A 20,200-nucleotide genomic window follows, 5' to 3' on the forward strand; every position below is an offset into this window, starting at 1 on the left:
TATGGTGGCATGTGCCTGTAGTCCTAGCTACTTGGGAGGCTGAGGCAGGAGAATCGCTTGAATCCAGGAGGCGGAAGTTGCAGTGAGCTGAGATCACGCCACTGCACTCTAGCCTGGGTGACAGAGCAAGAATAAATGTGGCTGTGTTCCAATAAAATTTTATTTACAGGCTGGGCACAGTGGCTCATACCTGTAATCCCAACACTTTGGGAGGCCAAGGCACGTGGACCGCCTGAGGTCAGGCGTTCAAGATCAGCCTGGCCAACATGGTGAAACCCCGTCTCTACTAAAAATACAAAATTAGCTGGGTGTGGTGGCAGATGCCTGTAATCCCAGCTTCTCGGGAGGCTGAGGCAGGAGAATCTCTTGAACCCAGGAGGCGGAGATTGCAGTGAGCTGAGATCGCGCCATTGCACTCCAGCCTAGGCGAAAAGAGCGAGAGTTCGTCTCAAAAAAACCAAAAAAACAAGAAAATTTATTTACAAAAACAGACAGTGGATGAAATAGTTTAGCAATGCTGCCCTAGATCCTCAAAATCCAATGAAAACGAAAATCTCCTGAAGCCATCACTAGGTCGAGCAATGTAACCCGATGCTCTGCCTATCCTCATGTAGGCCTGAGTCTGCCTAACACAGGTCAGGAGTAAACTAGAGGATAATGGAGAGAGGAGACCATGATCACGAAGGATAAGAAACTATGTCTGAAAGGAGAGGGGCAGGGGATTGGGGATGTGCAGCCTGAAGAAAGAACACCTCTGGAGGCCGGGCGCGGTGGCTCAAGCCTGTAATCCCAGCACTTTGGGAGGCCGAGGCGGGTGGATCACAAGGTCAGGAGATCAAGACTATCCTGGCTAACATGGTGAAACCCCGTCTCTACTAAAAATACAAAAAACTAGCCGGGCGTGGTGGCAGGCGCCTGTAGTCTCAGCTACTTGGGAGGCTGAGGCGGGAGAATGGCGTGAACCCGGGAGGCGGAGCTTGCAGTGAGCCGAGATCACGCCACTGCACTCCAGCCTGGGAGACACAGCGAGACTCCGTCTCAAAAAAAAAAAAAAAAAAAAAAAAAAAAAAAAAAAAAAGAAAGAACACCTCTGGGGTAATCATCATTTTCAAATACGCATATATCACCTACAGTCGCGCATTGCTTGACAGGGTGCGTTCTGAGAAATGCGTTGGTAGGTGATTTTATTGTGTTAATAGCATAGAGTGTATTTACACAAACCTAGATGGCACAGCCCCTACACACCTGGGCTATGTGGCGTAGTCTATTGCTCCTAGGCTAAAACCTGGACAGCATGTTGCTGTACTGAGTGCTGCAGGCAACTGTAATACAATGCTAAGTATGTGTATATCTAAACACAAGTAAATACTGAAAAAGTACAGTAAAATATGGTATTATCATCTTATGAGACCACCATCATTGAAACGTCATGTGGTGTGTGACTGTATATGTACGTACATATATACTCATATATATAAATACACCTGGCTAGGCGTGGTGGCTCACATCTGTAATCCCAGCACTTCAGGAGGCCGGGACGGGCAGATCACCTGAGGTCAGGAGTTTGAGACCAGCCTGGCTGCCATGGCAAAACCCTGTCACTACTAAAAATACAAAAATTAGCCAGGTGCGGTGGTGGGTGCCCGTAGTCCCAGCTACTCGAGAGGCTGAGGCAGGAGAATCACTTGAATTGGGAAGATGGAGGTTGCAGTGAGCCGAGACTGCACCACTGCAGTCCAGCCTGGGAGACAGAGTGAGACTCCATCTCAAAAAAATAAATAGGCCGGGCTCGGTGGCTCACGCCTGTAATCCCAGCACTCTGGGAGGCCAGGGCGGGCGGATCACAAGGTCAGGAGATCCAGACCATCCTGGCTAACAGGGTAAAACCCTGTCTCTACTAAAAATACAAAAAAGCCCGGCGTGGTGGCGGGCGCCTGTAGTCCCAAATACTCGGGAGGCTGAGACAGAAGAATGGCGTGAACCTGGAAGGCGGAGCTTGTAGTGAGCCGAGATCGTGCCACTGCACTCCACCCTGGGTGACACAGCGAGACTCTGTCTCAAAAAAAAAAAAAAGTAAAATAAATAAATAAATAAATAAAATATATACCTACAGGCTGGGCATGGTGGCTCACGCCTGTAACCCCAGGACTTTGGCAGGCCAAGGCAAGTGGATTACCTGAGGTCAGGAGTTCAAAACCAGCCTGGTCAATATGGTGAAACCCCATTTCTACTAAAAATACAAAAAATTAGCCGGGTGTGGTGGTGGGCACTTGTAATCCCAGCTACTTGAGAGGCTGAGGCAGGAGAATCGCTTGAACCTGGGAGGCAGAGGTTGCAGTGAGCTGAGATCAGCCACTGCACTCCAGCCTGGGCAACAAGAGCAAAACTCCGTCTCAAAAAAAAAAATAATAAAGCAAACAAATAAATAAATACACCTAGAAGTATATAAAAGTATATATATGTATAAACAAATGTATCACAAACTTTTACAAAATCGATCTCAAGGGCTTGCGTGAGGAAGAAGGGGCACAGCTGTTCTCTGTGATCCAAAGGGAAAGAACAAGGCCCAGTTGGGGCAGCTCCATGTGGAGGCAGCTCCTGTCTCACAGGGCAAGCTCTGCCACAGGGCGGGCTACCTGGCCACGCCTCAGAGCAGCAGGGAGGGAGACAGGCACTCGAGCACTGGCTGGCCACCTGCTCGGCAGAGGGATGTTGTCAAATGTCTTGAAGGCTGGATGTGTGGGACTCAGCACCCTTCCCAATCCCATCTGTGAAGCCTTCAGGACTGTGGGGAGCCTCAGGTCACACACAGGCACTTCTACCTTTGCTCTTCAGGGTGTTAGCCAAGGGCAAGAAGTAGGTGGTGAAGAAACCAAGTCGCGTTTCCTGAACGTGGTCTCGGATGACAGGTAGCAGCCAGCTCCGTGGGAAATCCAGAGTCTCCCTGGGAGGAGAATGGGAAGAACCCAGTGAGGACGAGGGGACAGCCCTGAGGGCAGTGCATAGCGTACTGAGCCCAGGACAGAGCGAGACCTCCTCTGGCCCCTCCTCCTGAGCCCTGCACTGACACAGACTTTAGTCCACAGCAGCAGACATCCTTTCCAGGGGAGAGAATAAGTCTGGGGCTTGTCAGGAAGCCAGCCAGGGCCACACTTACTCAGAGCCATCAATTTCCAAAGGCACAGCCTGCAGCACCACCTCAGGTCCCATACTGGTCACCGCAGCCCCCACTGCCTGGTCGAGAGCCGCCGTGTGGGGGAAATGAGGGGAGAGGCGCAGGTCACACAGGGACTGGAGGCACTGGAGCAGAGATGAGTGACCACACATCAAGACATGCTCAAAAGCTGGGACCCATGACAAGACCCCGCCGAAGGATGAGGCCGGAATTCTGGGCCTGGGTTCAACGCTACACCAGAGGGTACAGAGTGAGAACCCAATTAACCACTGGTGACTATAAAATCCCAGGGCCTAGGATTTTACAAAATTCTGTTACATTTAACGACATATAAAAATTAGGAAATTTCAACACAAATGTAGATTTCCAATTTATCTTCGAAAATGGGACAAATTTATCTTGTCTGCATGCAACAATTAGCAAATCAGCAGGCGCTGAGGAGACAAAGCTGCACCCTTGGGTTCACCCGGGCCACAGCCCTCCCCCAGTCACACTTTCATGGCCCTGCCTGGCCTCTTGTATAAAGCCAAATTGGTCAACCTAATCTATGAGGGCTCCGGCCAGGCCTCTTGAGGGAGACCCTGTCCTCCCACTAGGGTTCCTTTTTTCCAGCATGGGAGGGAGTCAGCAAGGAAGGCCCCACAAGGCCAGGAGCTGCTGCCTCTGCTGATGTGGGACCAGTCTGGGGGCTTCCTCAGGCCCCTACTCTCTCCTGGACTAGGGTCTGCTCAGGATCCCTGAGTGATCCCTGATCCTTAAATGGTTAACCCTGGACTGGAGGAACCTTCCTGGAACCTAGTAGGGCTGTTGAGAACATCAACGCTATACTCACTGGTTACAGGAAACTTAGATAACTGAAATGTAAAAGATAAGGGCTGGGGGTAAGGGAAAGCAAATAGATTCCCCAAGCTTCAAAACCAGCAACTCTAGCAAAGACTAGTGAGCAGGTGGGGGGACTCCCACCCTTTTTCCTGCCCCTCCCTTATTGGCCCAGTCACCTTCCAGGGGATACTGCATGGGGCACCTGCTATGGCCCTGTCAGGGTAGGGTGGGGAGCAGAGTGCAGATAACAGACACACATGCCCTCCAGGAGCCCACAGTCCAAGGGCCAGCACCACCTCCTGCCCTGGCCCCAGTCGCTCCCCACTCACCTTCCTCATCACAGGGTGGGCCTGTCTCCCACACACCTCGAAAAAGACACACAGCAGCTGCAACACGGAGCTCCAGGCCGCATGGAATTTGTATGTCAGGCCCTCCTCCACTGCCCTGCCAAGGGGGCGGCGCAGTCAGGGCCACGGTCACACGCCACCCTGTGCCCCCCACCAGAGAAAGTCAATGACCAGCACCCTGAGCTACAGATGCTAGCTGGCCAGCAAGAATGGGGCCCCAGGACAGACAACGGAAGAGAACTAACATTTGTGACATGCCCACACTCCATATGTGAAAAGTTTAATTTAGATAATGCTAGTGCTTAAAGAAAAATTGATGAGGTGGTTAATCTGACCCAACTTCAGATGGGGAAACCACTAGGAAACCAAGAGGTAAGGTGTGGCTAAAATATGGCAGGCGCTCAAGTCCACGGTAGCTGCTCTGACAGATGTTCAGTAAGCAGCCTGCAATCCCGTAAAGCACTGCCACTGCAAGCCTGGCCCACAGCAGGTGGACAGTGGAGCATTCGTATTATATAGAACTTTCCTCAAGGTACCACCATCCCTTCCTAATGCGGACCCCATATCCTCACCTGAACATCTTGGCAACAGACTGGGCAGGGCCCGAGGCTGAGGAGGTCACGGAGCCAACATCAGCCATGTGGGGAGCCACGCATTCCTTCAGGATCTCCTGCAAAGAGAGGCCACAGGCTTTCTGGGCTCAAGGTAGCCCCCCAGGACCACTCTCCCCTCCCAGGCGATAGCTTCCTGGGAGTCTAAGAAAGCTTCAAAGAAACCTATCTCCCATTTTGAGAGCGGCCTCTCTGGGCCTGAGCTGGTAGCCTGGGGCCAGTGCTGGGAAAGACAGGGCAGCCCGCAGAAGCCCCCGTGTTCTCTGCTTCCTCAGCTAAAGTTGCAGTACCTTGAGGCTCTGCGTGGCAGCAGTCACCACTTGCGAGTGTGGGGAAAGGAGGCAGGTCACCGCGGTTCCAAAAAAGCGAGGGAGGTGGCCTAGCCCCAGGTCCCACTGCAACCTGTCAAAACAAAAGGTTTCTGTGTGGCCGGGCGCGGTGGCTCAAGCCTGTAATCCCAGCACTTTGGGAGGCCGAGGCGGGCGGATCGCAAGGTCAGGAGATCGAGACCACAGTGAAACCCCGTCTCTACTAAAAATACAAAAAAAAAATTAGCCGGGCGCGGTGGCGGGCGCCTGTAGTCCCAGCTACTCAGGAGGCTGAGGCAGGAGAATGGCGTGAACCCAGGAGGCGGAGCTTGCAGTGAGCCGAGATCGCGCCACTGCACTCCAGCCTGGGCGACAGCGTGAGACTCCGTCTCAAAAAAAAAAAAAAAAAAAAAGGTTTCTGTGGGGCCTGGCCCTGAGCCCTGGGGACCCGGGCAACCAGAGCTCAGGGCTGAGATGGCCCAGGTCTGAAAACAATCACAAACCCACTGATCTGCAGGGCTCCACAGGGCCCTTCGGGTGGGTGGTTTTTAAAAAGGCACTATCATTCAAGTAATAACTACATGTGGTAAAAAATTCAAACAGGTCTTCAAGGTGTAAAATGAAGGGCATGCCTTCCCCAACTCACCCTTCTGGCCTGACCCTTATATGCATTTCCCAGGGGAAAATCAAGGTTAAGTTTCTTAAATACCCTTCCAGAAGTTCTAAAACGCACAAACATAAAAATAGTAACTTCTGTTAACTTTTTTTTTTGCAGTGGTACAATCATAGCTCACGGAGTCTCAAACTCCTGGGCTCAAGCGATCCTCCCACCTCAGCCTCCTGAGTAGCTGGGGCTATAGGCACAAGCCACCATGCTCAGTTATCTTTTTATTTTTTGTAGACACAGGATCTCACTGTGTTTCCCAGGTTAGTCTCCACCTCCTGGCCTCAAGTGATCCTCCTGTCTTGGCCTCCCAAAGCTCTGTGATTCAGGTGTGAGCCACAGCACCTGGCCTGGTAGCATTTATATAACTCTTTATCATATACCAACCATTGATATAACATACATCCATTTAAACCTTGTAAAAACCAATGAGATAAATCCTGTTATTTTTCCATTTTATAGATGAGGAAAGACACAGAGAAATCAAGTAAGTTGCCCAAGGCCACCCAGCTTGGCAATGGGGTCAGGATTCACATCCTTAGCAATGTGGTTCCAGAGTATACATAGAGAAACAATCACACCATACCTGCTATTCTGTCTTGCTTTTTCCCAGTATATCTTGGAATTCTTTCCACGTAAGTGCACATACAACCACTTCGACTGTTTTTTGTTTTTTGGGTTTTTATTTGAGATAGGGTCACCTTGTCACCCAGGCTGGAGCGCAGTGGTGCGATCTCAGCTCACTGCAACCTTCACCTCACAGGTTCAAGCGATTCTCGTGCCTCAACCTCCCAAGTAGCTGGGATTACAGGTGTGCACCACCACACCCAGATAATTTTTGTATTTTTAGTAAAGATGAAGTTTTGCCATTTTGGCCAGGCTAGTCTCAAACTCCTGGCCTCAAGTGATCTGCCCACCTTGGTCTCCTAAAGTGCTGGGATTATAGGTGTAAGCCACTGTGCCAAGCCCACTTTGATTGTTTCTAATGGCTGCACAGTACTTCATTGTTTATATTTCACCCCTCCATGGGACATTTAGCTTGCTTCCAGTTTTTATGTGTTACCTAGAGTGCGATGATAAGCATCCTGGGATGCACACTAAAGCCTGACTGTGGGTGTGCTCCTGCAGGATGAAATCTGAGAAGTGGTGAATGGGGTGATTTTGCCATTTTTGGACACCTCCCAGTAAAGGCAGTTTGGTGCAGGAAAAAGAATGTGGGCTGGGCAGACCTGGGCCGGGCAGACCTAGGCCAGAGACCTGACCTTACTCATCAGGGGCTGTGTGACTAGCTCACTCACAGAGCCTCGGTTTCTGGCTTATAAATTGGGGCTAAACGCTTCCTCATGGGGTTGCCTTGATTAGTGAAAGGAAACACAGATGAAGAGTGTGTGGCACACGCCTGGGTGAGAGCAGGCCGCCTGGGTGAGAGCAGGCTGCGGGAACCCTTCAGCTGCGGAGAAGACAGGTCCAGCAAAACAGAGCCATGAGGCCTAAGAGACCCCTGCCTCCCTCCATGCAGGTCACCAACTGGTTACTGTATACTCAATTTCTTCTCAGCCTTATTCCAGAAAAGTGGAATTACTATTAAGTGGCCAAGCCCGAACCTGAAAGTATGCAGACACAAAAGCAGAAAGTCGGTTCACGGGACTACGGAACCTAGAGAAGGGAGCCACCAGTCCAGGCGAGAGTGGAGTGGAGCGACAGAAAGGATATGCAATGGCCAGGAAACTAAGTGCACAGGAAGACACAGCCAGGGAGCAGCAAGAGGCAGGGTGAAACTCAGGCCTCAATCTGGGACGCAGGGCTCACAGCCCACCTTGCTGCTCCTCATGGCTGGCTGGCAAACGCTCTGGCAGGAATCAGACCCTGTTAGAACGAGCTGCACCGTCCTACCCTGTGCCTCACAAAAACAAGAGCTGCTCTGTAGCTCATTTGACACGGAGATGCCGTCAGGCCCCGAGAGGCTGAATAGCGTATCCAGCCTCTGAATGGAGGCCCTGAGCACCCCCAACCTCAAAAGCCAGGATGGAGGCCCTGAGCACCCCGAACCTCGGCAGCCAGGACAGAGGCCCTGAGAACTCCGCAACCTCTGCAGCCTGGACAGAGGCCCTGAGGACCCCCGACGTTGGCAGCCTGGACGGAGGCCCTGAGGACCCCCAACCTCGGCAGCCTGGAATGAGGCCCGAAGGACTCCCGACTTTGGCAGCCTGGACAGAGGCCCTAAGGAACCCTCCACCTCGGCGCCAGGACGGAGATCCTGAGGACCCCACAAACTCAGCAGCCAGGACGGAGACCCTGAGGACCCCCAACCTCGGCAGCCAGGACGGAGACCCTGAGGACCCCCAACCTCGGCAGCCAGGACGGAGACCCTGAGGACCCCCAACCTCGGCAGCCAGGACGGAGGCCCTGAGGACCCCCAACCTCGGCAGCCAGGACGGAGGCCCTGAGGACCCCCAACCTCGGCAGCCAGGACGGAGGCCCTAAGGACCCTGCCCAGCCGGGCGCGGTGGCTCAAGCCTGTAATCCCAGCACTTTGGGAGGCCGAGACGGGTGGATCACGAGGTCAGGAGATTGAGACCATCCTGGCTAACACGGTGAAACCCCATCTCTACTAAGAAATACAAAAAACTAGCCGGGCGAGGTGGCAGGCGCCTGTAGTCCCAGCTACTCGGGAGGCTGAGGCCGGAGAATGGCGTGGACCTGGGAGGCGGAGCTTGCAGTGAGCTGAGATCCGGCCACTGCACTCCAGCCTGGGCTACAGAGCGAGACTCCGTCTCAAAAAAAAAAAAAAAAAAAAGGACCCTTCCCAACCTTGGCAGCCAGGACGAAGGCCCTGAGGACCCCCGACCTCAGCAGCCTGGACACAGGCCCTAAGCACCCCGACCTCGGCAGCCTGGATAGAGGCCCAGAGCACCCCCACGTCGGCAGCCTGGACAGAGGCCCTAAGCACCCCTCCTTCATCCGTACCTCACCAGGTTGATGTGGGCTTTCTCCATGACCTTAAGCCAGGCTAGCAGGGGCTGTAAATCATTCTCACTGGGAACATAGTCGTACAGGGCCTAAAGGTGGGAACAAGCAGGTGACTAAGCATGTGGGGTCTGCAACAGCCCAATGACGATGACCGCTTCCCATCCTGGCACCAGCAGTGTCCTGGGTACAGTGCTTGTGACCCTGGCACTCACAGCCCCCTTGGCTTTCCCAGATCCTGCCTCTCCCTTCTCCACGAAGCACTCCCGGCTCTGATTCTTTGGGAGAACAGCCTCTAGGAGCAGCGGAATATCATGGGTCACACACTCCTTTGTGCCTCCGACAAAAGCCAGAGGCCTTCTTTGGGGAAAAAAAGCCGTACATTTTGCTAACAATTTGGGGGATCTGTTCCCCCTCCCAAAATCCATCCCAGACCTCTAAGGTCGAAAGCCCTGCTCAAGGTATCTGTGAGCACCACGAGACTATGCCAAAACAGTTCATTAAAGTTAACTAGGTCAAGGGTCAAGGTCCCAGCTCCTGGGGACACTGATGTGAATTTGATGGCTGGACTCCAATCCTCCTTCCCCGTCTACTGGCCTCTTCCACTGGGACAACCCAGCCCAGCCAACCTCACTCTGTAGACAAGGCGCAGAGCCAGTGCCCCCAGCACAGCCTCCCAAAGGACCCCCCTCCACAATGCCCCCACACCCCACCAACAGGCCTCACCGTGATGATCTGGGCGTTGAGCTCTGCCGACAGGGTGCTCAGGCCAGGCCTGGCATGGAAGAGGCTGTGAAAGGCCTGCATGGCACAGGCTGTCACCAGCTGGAGGGGGACACACAGGCTTAGAAAGGAACTACAAAGCTGGCCCTGGACCCCTCAACATTCCACTCCACTCTGTGTGCTAGGGAGTTGAGGGCCCCCTGAACCTCACACATGCCCCCTGCACAGAGACACCCTGAGGACTGCCACCTTAGTAAGACATGGAAGCCCCTGAAAAACCTTTAAATGATTTAAAAAGACAGAAACATTAACAAAATGGTTTTAACATAACAGCCAAAAAAGCAGACTATAAACGGTCTGCATGCTATAATTACAGCTTTTTTTTTTTTTTTTTTTTTTTTGAGATAGAATCTCGCTCTGTTGCCGGATACAGGGATGAGACCAATACAGATGCATGCCACTGTGCCTGGCCAATTTTTAAATTTTTATAAAGACAGAGTCTTGTCTTACTATGTTGCCCAAGCTGGTCTCAAATTGCTTGCCTCCTGCCTTGGCCTCCCACGTGCTAAGGTTACAGGTGTGAGCCACCGCTCCTGGCCTTTACATGTTTTATCATGTATATTTGTTTACCCAAAGAGAAAATGTCTGAAAGGATAACCAGAAAGTTATTCGCATTGTCTACCTTAGGAAACAGAATTTGGAAGGAAGGAGATTTTTACTTTATACACTTCTGACTTTTTTTTTCCTTTTAAACAATGATCATATTATTTATATTTTCAATTTTAAAAATATGTATGTAAATAAACACTACAAAAGAATACACAAGGCTGGGCGCAGAGGTGCACGCCTGTAATCCCAGCACTTTGGGAGGCCGAGGTGGGCGGATTACGAGGTCAGGAGATCGAGACCATCCTGGCTAACACGGTGACACCCCGTCTGTACTAAAAATACAAAACAGCAGCCGGGCATGGTGGCAGGTGCCTGTAGTCCCAGCTACTCAGGAGGCTGAAGCAGGAGAATGGTGTGAACCCGGGAGGCGGAGTTTGCAGTGAGCCAAGACCACGCCACTGCACTCCAGCCTGGGCGACAGAGCAAGACTCTGTCTCAAAAAAAAAAAAAAAAAAAAAAAAAGAGAATACACAGTGAGTTGGTGGGGGTATCTGTGGAGGGGGGATTGGTTCCAGGACTCCCTGTGGACATAAAAAACTACCAATGCCCAAGTCTCTATTTTAAATGGTGTAATATTTGCATGTAACCTACATGCATTCTCCCATATACTTTAAATCACCTGGATTACTTATGATACGTAATACGACATAAATGCTATGTAAATAGTTGCTACACTCTGTTGTCTAGGGAATAATGACACGGAAAAAACACTGTACATATTCAGTACAGAAGCAAGCAACCGTTTTCTTTTTCCTGAATATTTTCTTTTCTTTTTCTTTCTTCCTTTTTTTCCTTTTCTTTTTTTTTTTTTTTTTTCCTGACATAGGGTTCTTGCTCTGTTGCCCAAGCTGGAGTGCAGTGGCATGACCACAGCTCACTGGGTTCACTGCAGCCTTGACCTCCTGGGCTCAAGCAATCCTCCCACTTCCACCTCTCAAGCAGCTGGGACTACAGGCACGTGCCGCCATGCCCAGTTTCCAAATATTTTCAATCCAAGGTTGGTTGAATTTATGGCTTTGGGACCCACACATACAAAGGGCTGACTGTATAAAGATTTACAGAAATGTGCCAGAAATGGTAGAAATACAGGAAATCATTTTTCATGTGTCTTTAAAGCTGCTAAAAAAAATTGGGTGGCTCACGCCTGTAATTCCAGCACTTTGGGAGGCTGAGGCAGGCGGATCACCTGAGGTCGGGAGTTCAAGACCAGTCTGACCAACATAGAGAAACCCCATCTCTACTAAAAGTACAAAAAATTAGCCAGGCGTGGTGGTACATGCCTGTAATCCCAGCCACTCGGGAGGCTGAGGCAGAAGAATTGCTTGAACCCAGGAATCAGAGGTTGCAGTGAGCCAAGATTGTGCCATTGCACTCCAGCCTGGGCAACAAGAGCGAAATCCATCTCAAAAAAAAAAAAAAATTTGGTATAGGGTACATAGAGCTGGGGCAGGAGGGTTTACCAGCCCACTACAGATCTACCCTGACTCTGACCTGATCTCTGAGGTCAGCTTCCATCTGGAAGAGGACTCTGATATGGCCTGGCCTAGCCAAACACCACAGATTGATGTAGTACCGTTGGTTTTAGCCTAAGAACACAGGCAGGGAGACCCCAGGCCCTGCATTTTGACTGACCAGCGAGTTCCTCAAATGCCACCACTGCAGACCCCCCTTCCTCTAGCTCTTGGGCCTGAGCTCACCACATGGCTCAAGGTCATGACCCTGAGGAGAGTCTCACTGCAGCTCTTCACCAGGCCTTCTGGGAAGCAGGGCAGCAGGTCCTTCAGCAGCGTCAGCATGTGCAGCGTGGTGGTGGCCTCCTTGGAGCCTGATAGACAGAAGTGGAATTGAGACACCAGCCCCCGCCCTGCAGCAGGCCCTGTCCTGCTCTGCCAGCCACTGCCTCCCATCCACCTGCCCTCCGTTGGCTTCCCCACCTCCAGACTTCTCAATCTCCTGGATGCAGAACTTGGCAGTGGAAACGGCAGCAGGATGATGGGCAGGGGCCTTTTCGCCAAACATGAATTCACTGCCCTTGAGGACTGAGCATACTCCATGCTGGGCAGCCTTCCGGATCTGAGGGGCCAGGAGAGCAGGGGACAAGGCCAAATCAGCATTCCACCAGCATCATGGGTGTCTGGCATAAGCACCAACCAATTAGCTTTGGCTGAACATATAGATCCAATGATGATCTAACTACTACAGATCCAGTGCTATGCCAGGGCCTTCATGTGTACAGAATCCTGAGCTGTGAAGCAAGACAAACCTTGGTTCAAATCCCTGCACTACAACTAACTCACCAAATGGCCTTAAGCAAGCCCAACTACCTAATTTCTGAGTTTCAGTATCATCTTTAAAACAGGGGGTTCTTCATTCACTCAATCATCCAGCAAACACGGTGTGTCCACCAAGCCAGGCGCTGTTCTAGGTCCTGGCAAACTGGCAGTGAATAGCAGGCAACGCACCTTCCAGCTGGGAGGCGGAAAACAAATACATAGCAGAAGGTTAAAAAGTACTTTGCAGGCCGGGCGCGGTGGCTCAAGCCTGTAATCCCAGCACTTTGGGAGGCCGAGGCGGGCGGATCACGAGGTCAGGAGATCGAGACCATCCTGGCTAACACGGTGAAACCCCGTCTCTACTAAAAAATACAAAAAAAAAAACAAAAAACAAAAAACTAGCCGGGCGACGTGGCGGGCGCCTGTAGTCCCAGATACTCGGGAGGCTGAGGCAGGAGAATGGCGTGGACCCGGGAGGCGGAGCTTGCAGTGAGCTGAGATCCGGCCACTGCACTCCAGCCTGGGCGACAGAGCGAGACTCCGTCTCAAAAAAAAAAAAAAAAAAAAAAAAAAAAAAGTACTTTGCAGACAATCAGGCAGGGGCTGCCACTTCTTATACAGTGGTCAGGAAAGTGTCACCACAGTGAAGTGCCACTGCAGCGAGAGCTGAAGAAGGTGAGGAAAAGATCATGTGAGCACCGAGGGAAGGAGGCATGAGAGCATCTGGGCTGATGGTGCTCAGCACTGGGAGTGATTACATGACTGTTATTGTTACCACCTTCTGCCCTAAATTTCCAGAAGAAACAGTGGAGAACCACCACTTCCCAAGCACCTGCTGTAAGCCAGGAGATGCACCAGGCCTGTGGGGAACACTGGAGTCTCCCCACAACTCTGTAGCAAAGCTGGTGTGATTATCTCTATTTCTTTTTTTTTTCTTTTGAGATGGAGTCTCATTCTGTCGCCTAGGCTGGAGTGCAGTGGTGCAATCTTGGCTTACTGCAACCTCTGCCTCCTGGGTTCAAGCGATCTCCTGCCTCAGCCTCCCGAGTAGCTGGGATTACAAGCGCCCACCACCATGCTCAGCTAATTTTTATATTTTTCGTAGAGTCGAGGTTTCACTCTGTTGGTCAGGCTGGTCTCTAACTCCTGAACTCAAATGATCCTCCCACTTTGGCCTCCCAATTCACTGCTCACACCTCGAGCAGTGAATTCAGGATCCAACTCAGGTCTGTGTGACTCCCCCAGCTACGCCACCCTCCCTACCAAGGTAAACAGACATACGGGGAGAGTCCATGTCAACAGGGCAATGGCTGACAAGGCACCAGAGACTCAGACAGGGCTGACAGGGAACAGCCTCCTGGAGGAGGAAGAGCCGCCCCGCCTTCTGCATCTAAATGCATGGTGCCTCAGAGGCAGAAATCAGAAGCCAGTACTCAGGGCAAGCTCCCCAATGCCACTCAGCTAGCCAAGTCTGGGCTGCGCTGGGCCGAGTGGTGGCTGTCCCCTTGTCACATTTTCTCACCTTGGGCTTGGAATGCACTGTGAAGCTCAGCAGCCCATGGTACACCTGAAGGGTCACAGGGTAGCCCCAGGCCTCCAGGTCTTGCTTACGCAGAAGGGTGGCCAGGCAGGAAAGGACCTGGAAGAAAGTCAGAGCCCTCAGTGCCACCAGCCTTGGCCAGGAGGGAAAAGAGCCCAGGTTCTCACTGACTCCAGAAAATCCCATCTGTCTGAGGTCCCCAGGGTGCCTAAACCCCTCTCAGGGAACATCCAAGCATCACCAAATCAGACAGGCTCTGGGAGATGCCAGATGAGAAACTAAACCCCAGACACTAACCCATCGGAGGACAGAGGTGGAGCCACTGCTGGCCTGGGCTGACATGATATCCATGAAGGCTTTGGAGGTATCAGAGAACTTCTTAATGAGCACAGGGCTGGGAACACTGTGGGAAAGAACATAGATGGTCACCCCAGAGGATCCCTGAAGAGCAGCTGGTGCAGCCCCTTGTGGTACCAAGGACAGGGCAAGGGGCGCTGGTGGCACAGTCACTCAGCAAGTAAGCAACAAAGTCAGAACAGGTGCCCACCGTATCAGCCAGCTCAGTGTGCTTTCCACCCAGGATCCCTGCCTCCCTCACCTTCCCACTACCCACTCATAAACTCACACCAATCCTCTCTCCACCTCCCCTGGCAGTTCACAGCTCCAGAAAGCCTGGGGCCAACAACCCCTTCCCTCCCTTCTGCCACTCACTGATCCAGGGATGCCCCTCCTAGGGGCCAACACTCACACTCCCTGGTATAATGACCCAAGTCACCCAGGGTCTTATGTTGTAGAATGCCACCTGATACACAAGTATTTTTTAAATTGTATTCTGGTTTTTTTTTTTTTTTTTTGAGACGGAGTCTCGCTCTATCACCCAGGCTGGAGTGCAGTGGCGCAATCTCGGCTCACTGCAAACTCCGCCTCCTGGATTCACGTCATTCTCCTGTCTCAGCCTCCTGAGTATCTGGGACTACAGGTGCCCAACACCACGACCGGCTAATTTTTTGTATTTTTAGTAGAGATAGGGTTTCACCGTGTTAGCCACGATGGTCTTGATCTCCTGACCTCGTGATCCGCCCACCTCGGCCTCCCAAAGTGCTGGGATTACAGGCGTGAGCCACTGCACCCGGCCTAAATTGTATTTTAAGGTCGGGAGTTTGAGACCAGCCTGACAAACATGGAGAAACACTGTATCTACTAAAAATACAAAATTACTGGGCGTGATGGCGCATGCTTGTAATCCCAGCTACTTGGGAGACTGAGGCAGGAGAATCACTTGAACCCGGGAGGTGGAGGGTGGGGTAAGCCGAGATTGCGCCATTGCCCTCCACCCTGGGTAACAAGAGTAAAACTCCATCTCAAAGATAAATAAATAAATAAATTTCTAATTGTGGTAAAATACACATAAGATAAAACATCATTTCGGCCAGGCGCAGTGGCTCACGCCTGTAATCCCAGCACTTTGGGAGGATGAGGCGGGTAGATCACGAGGTCAGGAGATCAAGACCATCCTGTCTAACACGGTGAAACCCCATCTCTACTAAAAATACAAAAAATTAGCCGGGCATGGTGGCAGGTGCCTGTAGTCCAAGCTACTTGGGAGGCTGAGGCAGGAGAATGGCATGAACCTGGGAGGCGGAGCTTGCAGTGAGCCAAGATGGCGCCACTGCACTCCAGCCTGGGAGACAGAGCAAGACTCCGTCTCAAAAAACAAACAAACAAACAAGCAAACAAACAAACCAAACATCATTTCAATGATTTTTAGGTATATCATTCAGTACTGTTAAGTATATTCATGTTGTGGGTTTTTTTTTTTGGAGACAGGGTCTCACTCGTCACCCAAGCTGGAGTGTAGTGGCACAATTAGGCTCACTGCAACCTCCACCACCCAAGTAGCTGAGACTACAGGTGCATGCTACCACGCCTAGCTCATTTTTGTATTCTTTTGTAGAGATGAGGTTTTGCCATGTTGCCCAGGCTGGTTTCAAACTCCTGAGCTCAAGCAATCCATCTGCCTCAGCCTCCCAAAGTGCTGGGATTATAGGTGTGTGTCACTGCACCCAGCCAAGTACACTCACATTGTTGTGCAATCAATCTCAAGAACTTTTTCATCTTAAAGAATCAAGGTTTTTGCTTTTTTTTTTTACTTTATTATTTATTTATTTATTTATTTTATTGAGATAGAATGTCACTCTGTTGCCCAGGCTGGACTGCAGTGGCTTGATCTTGGCTCACTGCAACCTCCATATCCTGGGTTCAAGTGATTCTCCTGCCTCAGCCTCCCGTGTAGCTGGGATTACAGCCGTGCACCACCACATCTGGCTAATTTTGTATTTTTAGTAGAGACAGGGTTTCACCATGTTGGCCAGGCTGGTCTCGAACTCCTGGCCGCAAGCAATCCTCCTGCCTCAGCCTCCAAAAGTGCTGGGATTACAGGTGTGACCCACTGCGCCCAGCCATGACTTTTAATTTTTATTACTCAAAACAATTTTCATTTTATTTATTTCTTTTTTTTTTTTTGAGATAGAGTCTTACACTGTTGACAGGGTTGGAGTGCAATGGCACGATCTCAGCTCACTGCAACCTCTGCCTACCGGGTTGAAACTAACTCTCCCGCCTCAGCCTCCCGAGTAGCTGAATTACAGGCGCCTGCCACCATGCCCAGCTAATTTTTGACAGGGTTTCACCATGTTGGCCAGGTTGGTCTTGAACTCCTGACCTCAGGTGATCTGCCCACCTCAGCTTCCCAAAGTGCTGGGGTTACAGGCGTGAGCCACAGCATGTAGCCTACCCAGCTAATTTTTGTATTTTTAGTAGAGACGGGGTTTCACCATGTTGGCCAGGATGGTCTCCAACTCCTGATCTCTTGATTCGCCCGCCTCGGCCACCCAAAGTGCTGGGATTATAGGTGTGAACCACCGCACCCAGCCAAAAAAGTTTCATTTTCAATAGAGCTTTCTGACTCTGCTTTTGCCTTCAACACTTTCACAATGATTTTCTGCTCCTCGATAAGGAACGCACACTGGATTCTGTCATGAACACACTTAGCACACATGGAACCAGGGAAGCACTGCAGGCCCTACAGACGTGCCTTTTGTTTTGGACAATCAAATGAGAACTTTAGATCTCACAGCATGAGCTCCTGAAAGACTGCCTGGGCACACACCACGTGAAGATTCTGGTGCTTTCCCAATCTTCTTGGCATAAAGGTAAATGATTCTATTACCAGGGGTTCAGGACAGCCTAGTTTTGTTAGAGGTTTCTCACTAGAGGCTTATGACGGTATGTCACACGCTGGCCTGTCCTGCATGCCTCTAGACAGTGGTCATGAAGAGCAAGTATCTTTTTAAGAAACAATTCCCTGATCCTGTTTCTCCTGTCCACATTCCCTTCTCTCTTCCACAAAAAGCCTTGGGGTTCAAACAGGAGGCAGAACTCACCGCTTCAGGACAAGGTTCAGCAGGTAAGCAACAGCGGCCAGGGACTCCGGGGACTCCACTGCTTCCATTGTTGTCATCTGAGGGCCAGATTGAGGGGGTGTGAATGGATAAAAATTTACACTGAGCAAACAGGAAAAACAGTCGGAGAACATGTGCCCAGCAGAACAGTTGTGACCGAGAACCACAGTATCAGAGTTGAACCTGACTCTGGCATTGTGTGGTTTCAGGCTAGTAATTTAACCTATCTGTGACTCAGTTTCTTAATTTGTAAAGTAGGGATAGTAATGCTACATACCTTGTAAGTTGTTGTGAGGTTTAATTGAATTAATATATATAAAATATTGCCTGACACATAATTAAAACTATATATATGTGGCTGGGCGCGGTGGCTCATGCCTGTAATCCCAGTACTTTGGGAGGCCGAGGTGGGCAGATCACAAGGTCAGGAGTTCGAGACCAGACTGGCCAACATGGTGAAACCTCATGTCTACTAAAAACACAAAAAGTAGCTGGGCATGGTGCAGGTGCCTATAATCCCAGCTACTCGGGAGGCTGAGGCAGGAGAATCGCTTGAACCCGGGAGGCGGAGGTTGCAGTGAGCTGAGATCGCGCCACTGCACTCCAGCCTGGGCGACAGAGTGAGACTCCGTCTCAAAAAAAAAAAAAAAAAAACAACACTATAAACATGTTTATGTGCATATATACATATAGAGAGAAAGACAGTTTTTTTGAGAGACAGGGCCTCCCAGGTTGGAGTACAGATATGATCATAGCTCACTGTAACCTTGAACTCCAAAGCTCAAGAGATCCTCCCACATCAGCCTCCCAAGAAGCTAGAACTACAGGCATGCACCATAAAACTTGGCTAATTATTTTATTTTTTGGAGAGATAGGGTCTCACTATATTGCTCAGGCTGGTGTCGAACTCCTAGCCTCAAGCACTCGTCCCACCTTGACCTCCCAAAGTCCTAGGATTAAAGGCATAAGCCACCACACCCAGCCAAACATATACTGCCATCTAATTTATTTCATTATTCTAGAGCAGAGGTTGGCAAACTTTTTCTATGAAGGACCAGACAGTAAATATTTTCAGCTTTGTATGCACATTTGGTCTCTGTTGTATGCTCTTTTTGTATGTGTTGTAACAATTCTTTAAAAATGTAATAACCAGGCTGGGCATGGTGGCTCATGCCTATAATCCCAGCACTTTGGGAGGCCGAAGTGGGAGAACTGATTCAGCCCAGGAGCTCAAGACAAGTCTGGGCAACGTGACGAAACTCCATCTCTACTAAAAATAGAAAAATTAGCTGGGTGTGGTGGCAGGCACCTGTAATCTCAACTACTCAGGAGGCTAAGCACAATCATCATTTGAACACAGGAGTTGGAGGTTGCAGTGAGCCATGATCATACCACTGCACTGCAGCCTGGGCAACAGAGTGAGATCCTGTCTCCAAAACAAAACAAAAACAACAACAAAAAACACCAAAAATAAAATAAAAAGAATATATATATACATACACACACACACATATATACACATATATATTTATTTATTTAATGTAATAAGAAGGCCAGGCATGGTGGCTCACACCTATAATCCCAGCACTTTGAGAGGCTGAGGTGGGGGGATCACCTGAGGTCAGGAGTTCGAGACTAGCCGGGCCAACAGGGTCAAAACCCATCTCTACTAAAAATACAAAAATCAGCCAGGTGTGGTGGCATACACCTGTAATCCCAGGTCCTCAGGAGGCTGAGGCATGAGAATCACTTGATACGATAAGACAGAGGTTGCAGTGAACTGGGATTGTGCCACTGTAGTCCAACTTGGGCAACAGAGTGAGACTGTTTAAAAAAAAAAAGTAGGCCAGGCCTGGCGGCTCACGCCTATAATCCCAGCACTTTGAGAGGCTGAGGCAGGCAGATCATGAGGTCAGGAGTTCCAGACAAGTCTGGCCAACATAGTAAAACCCCTTCTCTACTAAAAAAATACAAAAAATTAGCTGGGTGTGGTGGTGTGCACCTGTAATCCCAGCTACTTGGGAGGCTGAGGCAGGAGAATCACATGAACCCAGGAGGCAGAGGTTGCAATAAGTCGAAATCATGCCATTGTACTCCAGCCTGGGGGACAGTGCGAGACTCGGTCTCAAAAAAAAAAGTACTAAATAATCAGTTGCAGTGGCTCATGCCTGTAATCCCAACACTTTGGGAGGCCAGGGCAAGATGACAAGACGGTTTGAGCCCAGGAATTTGAAACCAGCCTGGACAACATAGTGAGACCCGGTCTCTTAAAAAAAAAAAAAAAAGAAAGAAAGAAAAGAAAGAGAAAATAGAAATGTAGCAAATACCACCAGCCTTCCTAAGCCACCTGAGAATAAATGCAGCACTTTCATCTGGTCAAGGCTGTCCTCTACCCCCACATGCCAGGGGCACTCGTCTTCTCACTAAATCTTGCATAACCTGCTGCTCTGAACACTCACCCTCCAGCGGCACCCACTCACCAGAGCAGCGAAGTACTCAGTCTCTGTCTCCTTCCCTCCCTGGGAGCGAATCACCTCAGTGACAGCAGCCAAAACAGCACAAATCTGCACAGGAGGGAGAAAGCACTGTGACTATTTGAGACCTAACCCCACCCCAGGGGAGCCTTCTTTCCTTGCTCCT

The 20,200-nt window shown here is 50.5% G+C and overlaps 2 protein-coding genes across 3 annotated transcripts in view; one reads left to right on the forward strand and one right to left on the reverse strand.

Moving 5' to 3' along the window:
* The window catches only part of PGAM1 (phosphoglycerate mutase 1), a 1,080,404-nt gene that overhangs the window by 1,020,042 nt on the left and 40,162 nt on the right, over positions 1-20,200 (forward strand). The gene's annotated exons all lie outside the window — the stretch shown is intronic.
* RRP12 (ribosomal RNA processing 12 homolog) overlaps positions 1-20,200 on the reverse strand; it is a 43,699-nt gene that overhangs the window by 19,851 nt on the left and 3,648 nt on the right. Inside the window, exons 3-15 of the mRNA XM_050802862.1 lie at positions 20,041-20,124; positions 17,543-17,619; positions 14,397-14,502; positions 14,082-14,198; positions 12,221-12,359; positions 11,984-12,111; positions 9,621-9,719; positions 8,895-8,986; positions 5,246-5,357; positions 4,917-5,014; positions 4,327-4,441; positions 3,158-3,300; positions 2,823-2,944 (exon numbers count right to left, since the gene is read on the reverse strand). Coding sequence (XP_050658819.1) covers positions 2,823-2,944; positions 3,158-3,300; positions 4,327-4,441; positions 4,917-5,014; positions 5,246-5,357; positions 8,895-8,986; positions 9,621-9,719; positions 11,984-12,111; positions 12,221-12,359; positions 14,082-14,198; positions 14,397-14,502; positions 17,543-17,619; positions 20,041-20,124 — 1,432 coding nt within the window. The remainder of the gene's footprint in view (positions 1-2,822; positions 2,945-3,157; positions 3,301-4,326; positions 4,442-4,916; positions 5,015-5,245; positions 5,358-8,894; positions 8,987-9,620; positions 9,720-11,983; positions 12,112-12,220; positions 12,360-14,081; positions 14,199-14,396; positions 14,503-17,542; positions 17,620-20,040; positions 20,125-20,200) is intronic.

This window comes from Macaca thibetana, chromosome 9 (assembly GCF_024542745.1).
Source record: "Macaca thibetana thibetana isolate TM-01 chromosome 9, ASM2454274v1, whole genome shotgun sequence".
Taxonomy (NCBI): Eukaryota; Metazoa; Chordata; class Mammalia; order Primates; family Cercopithecidae; genus Macaca; species Macaca thibetana.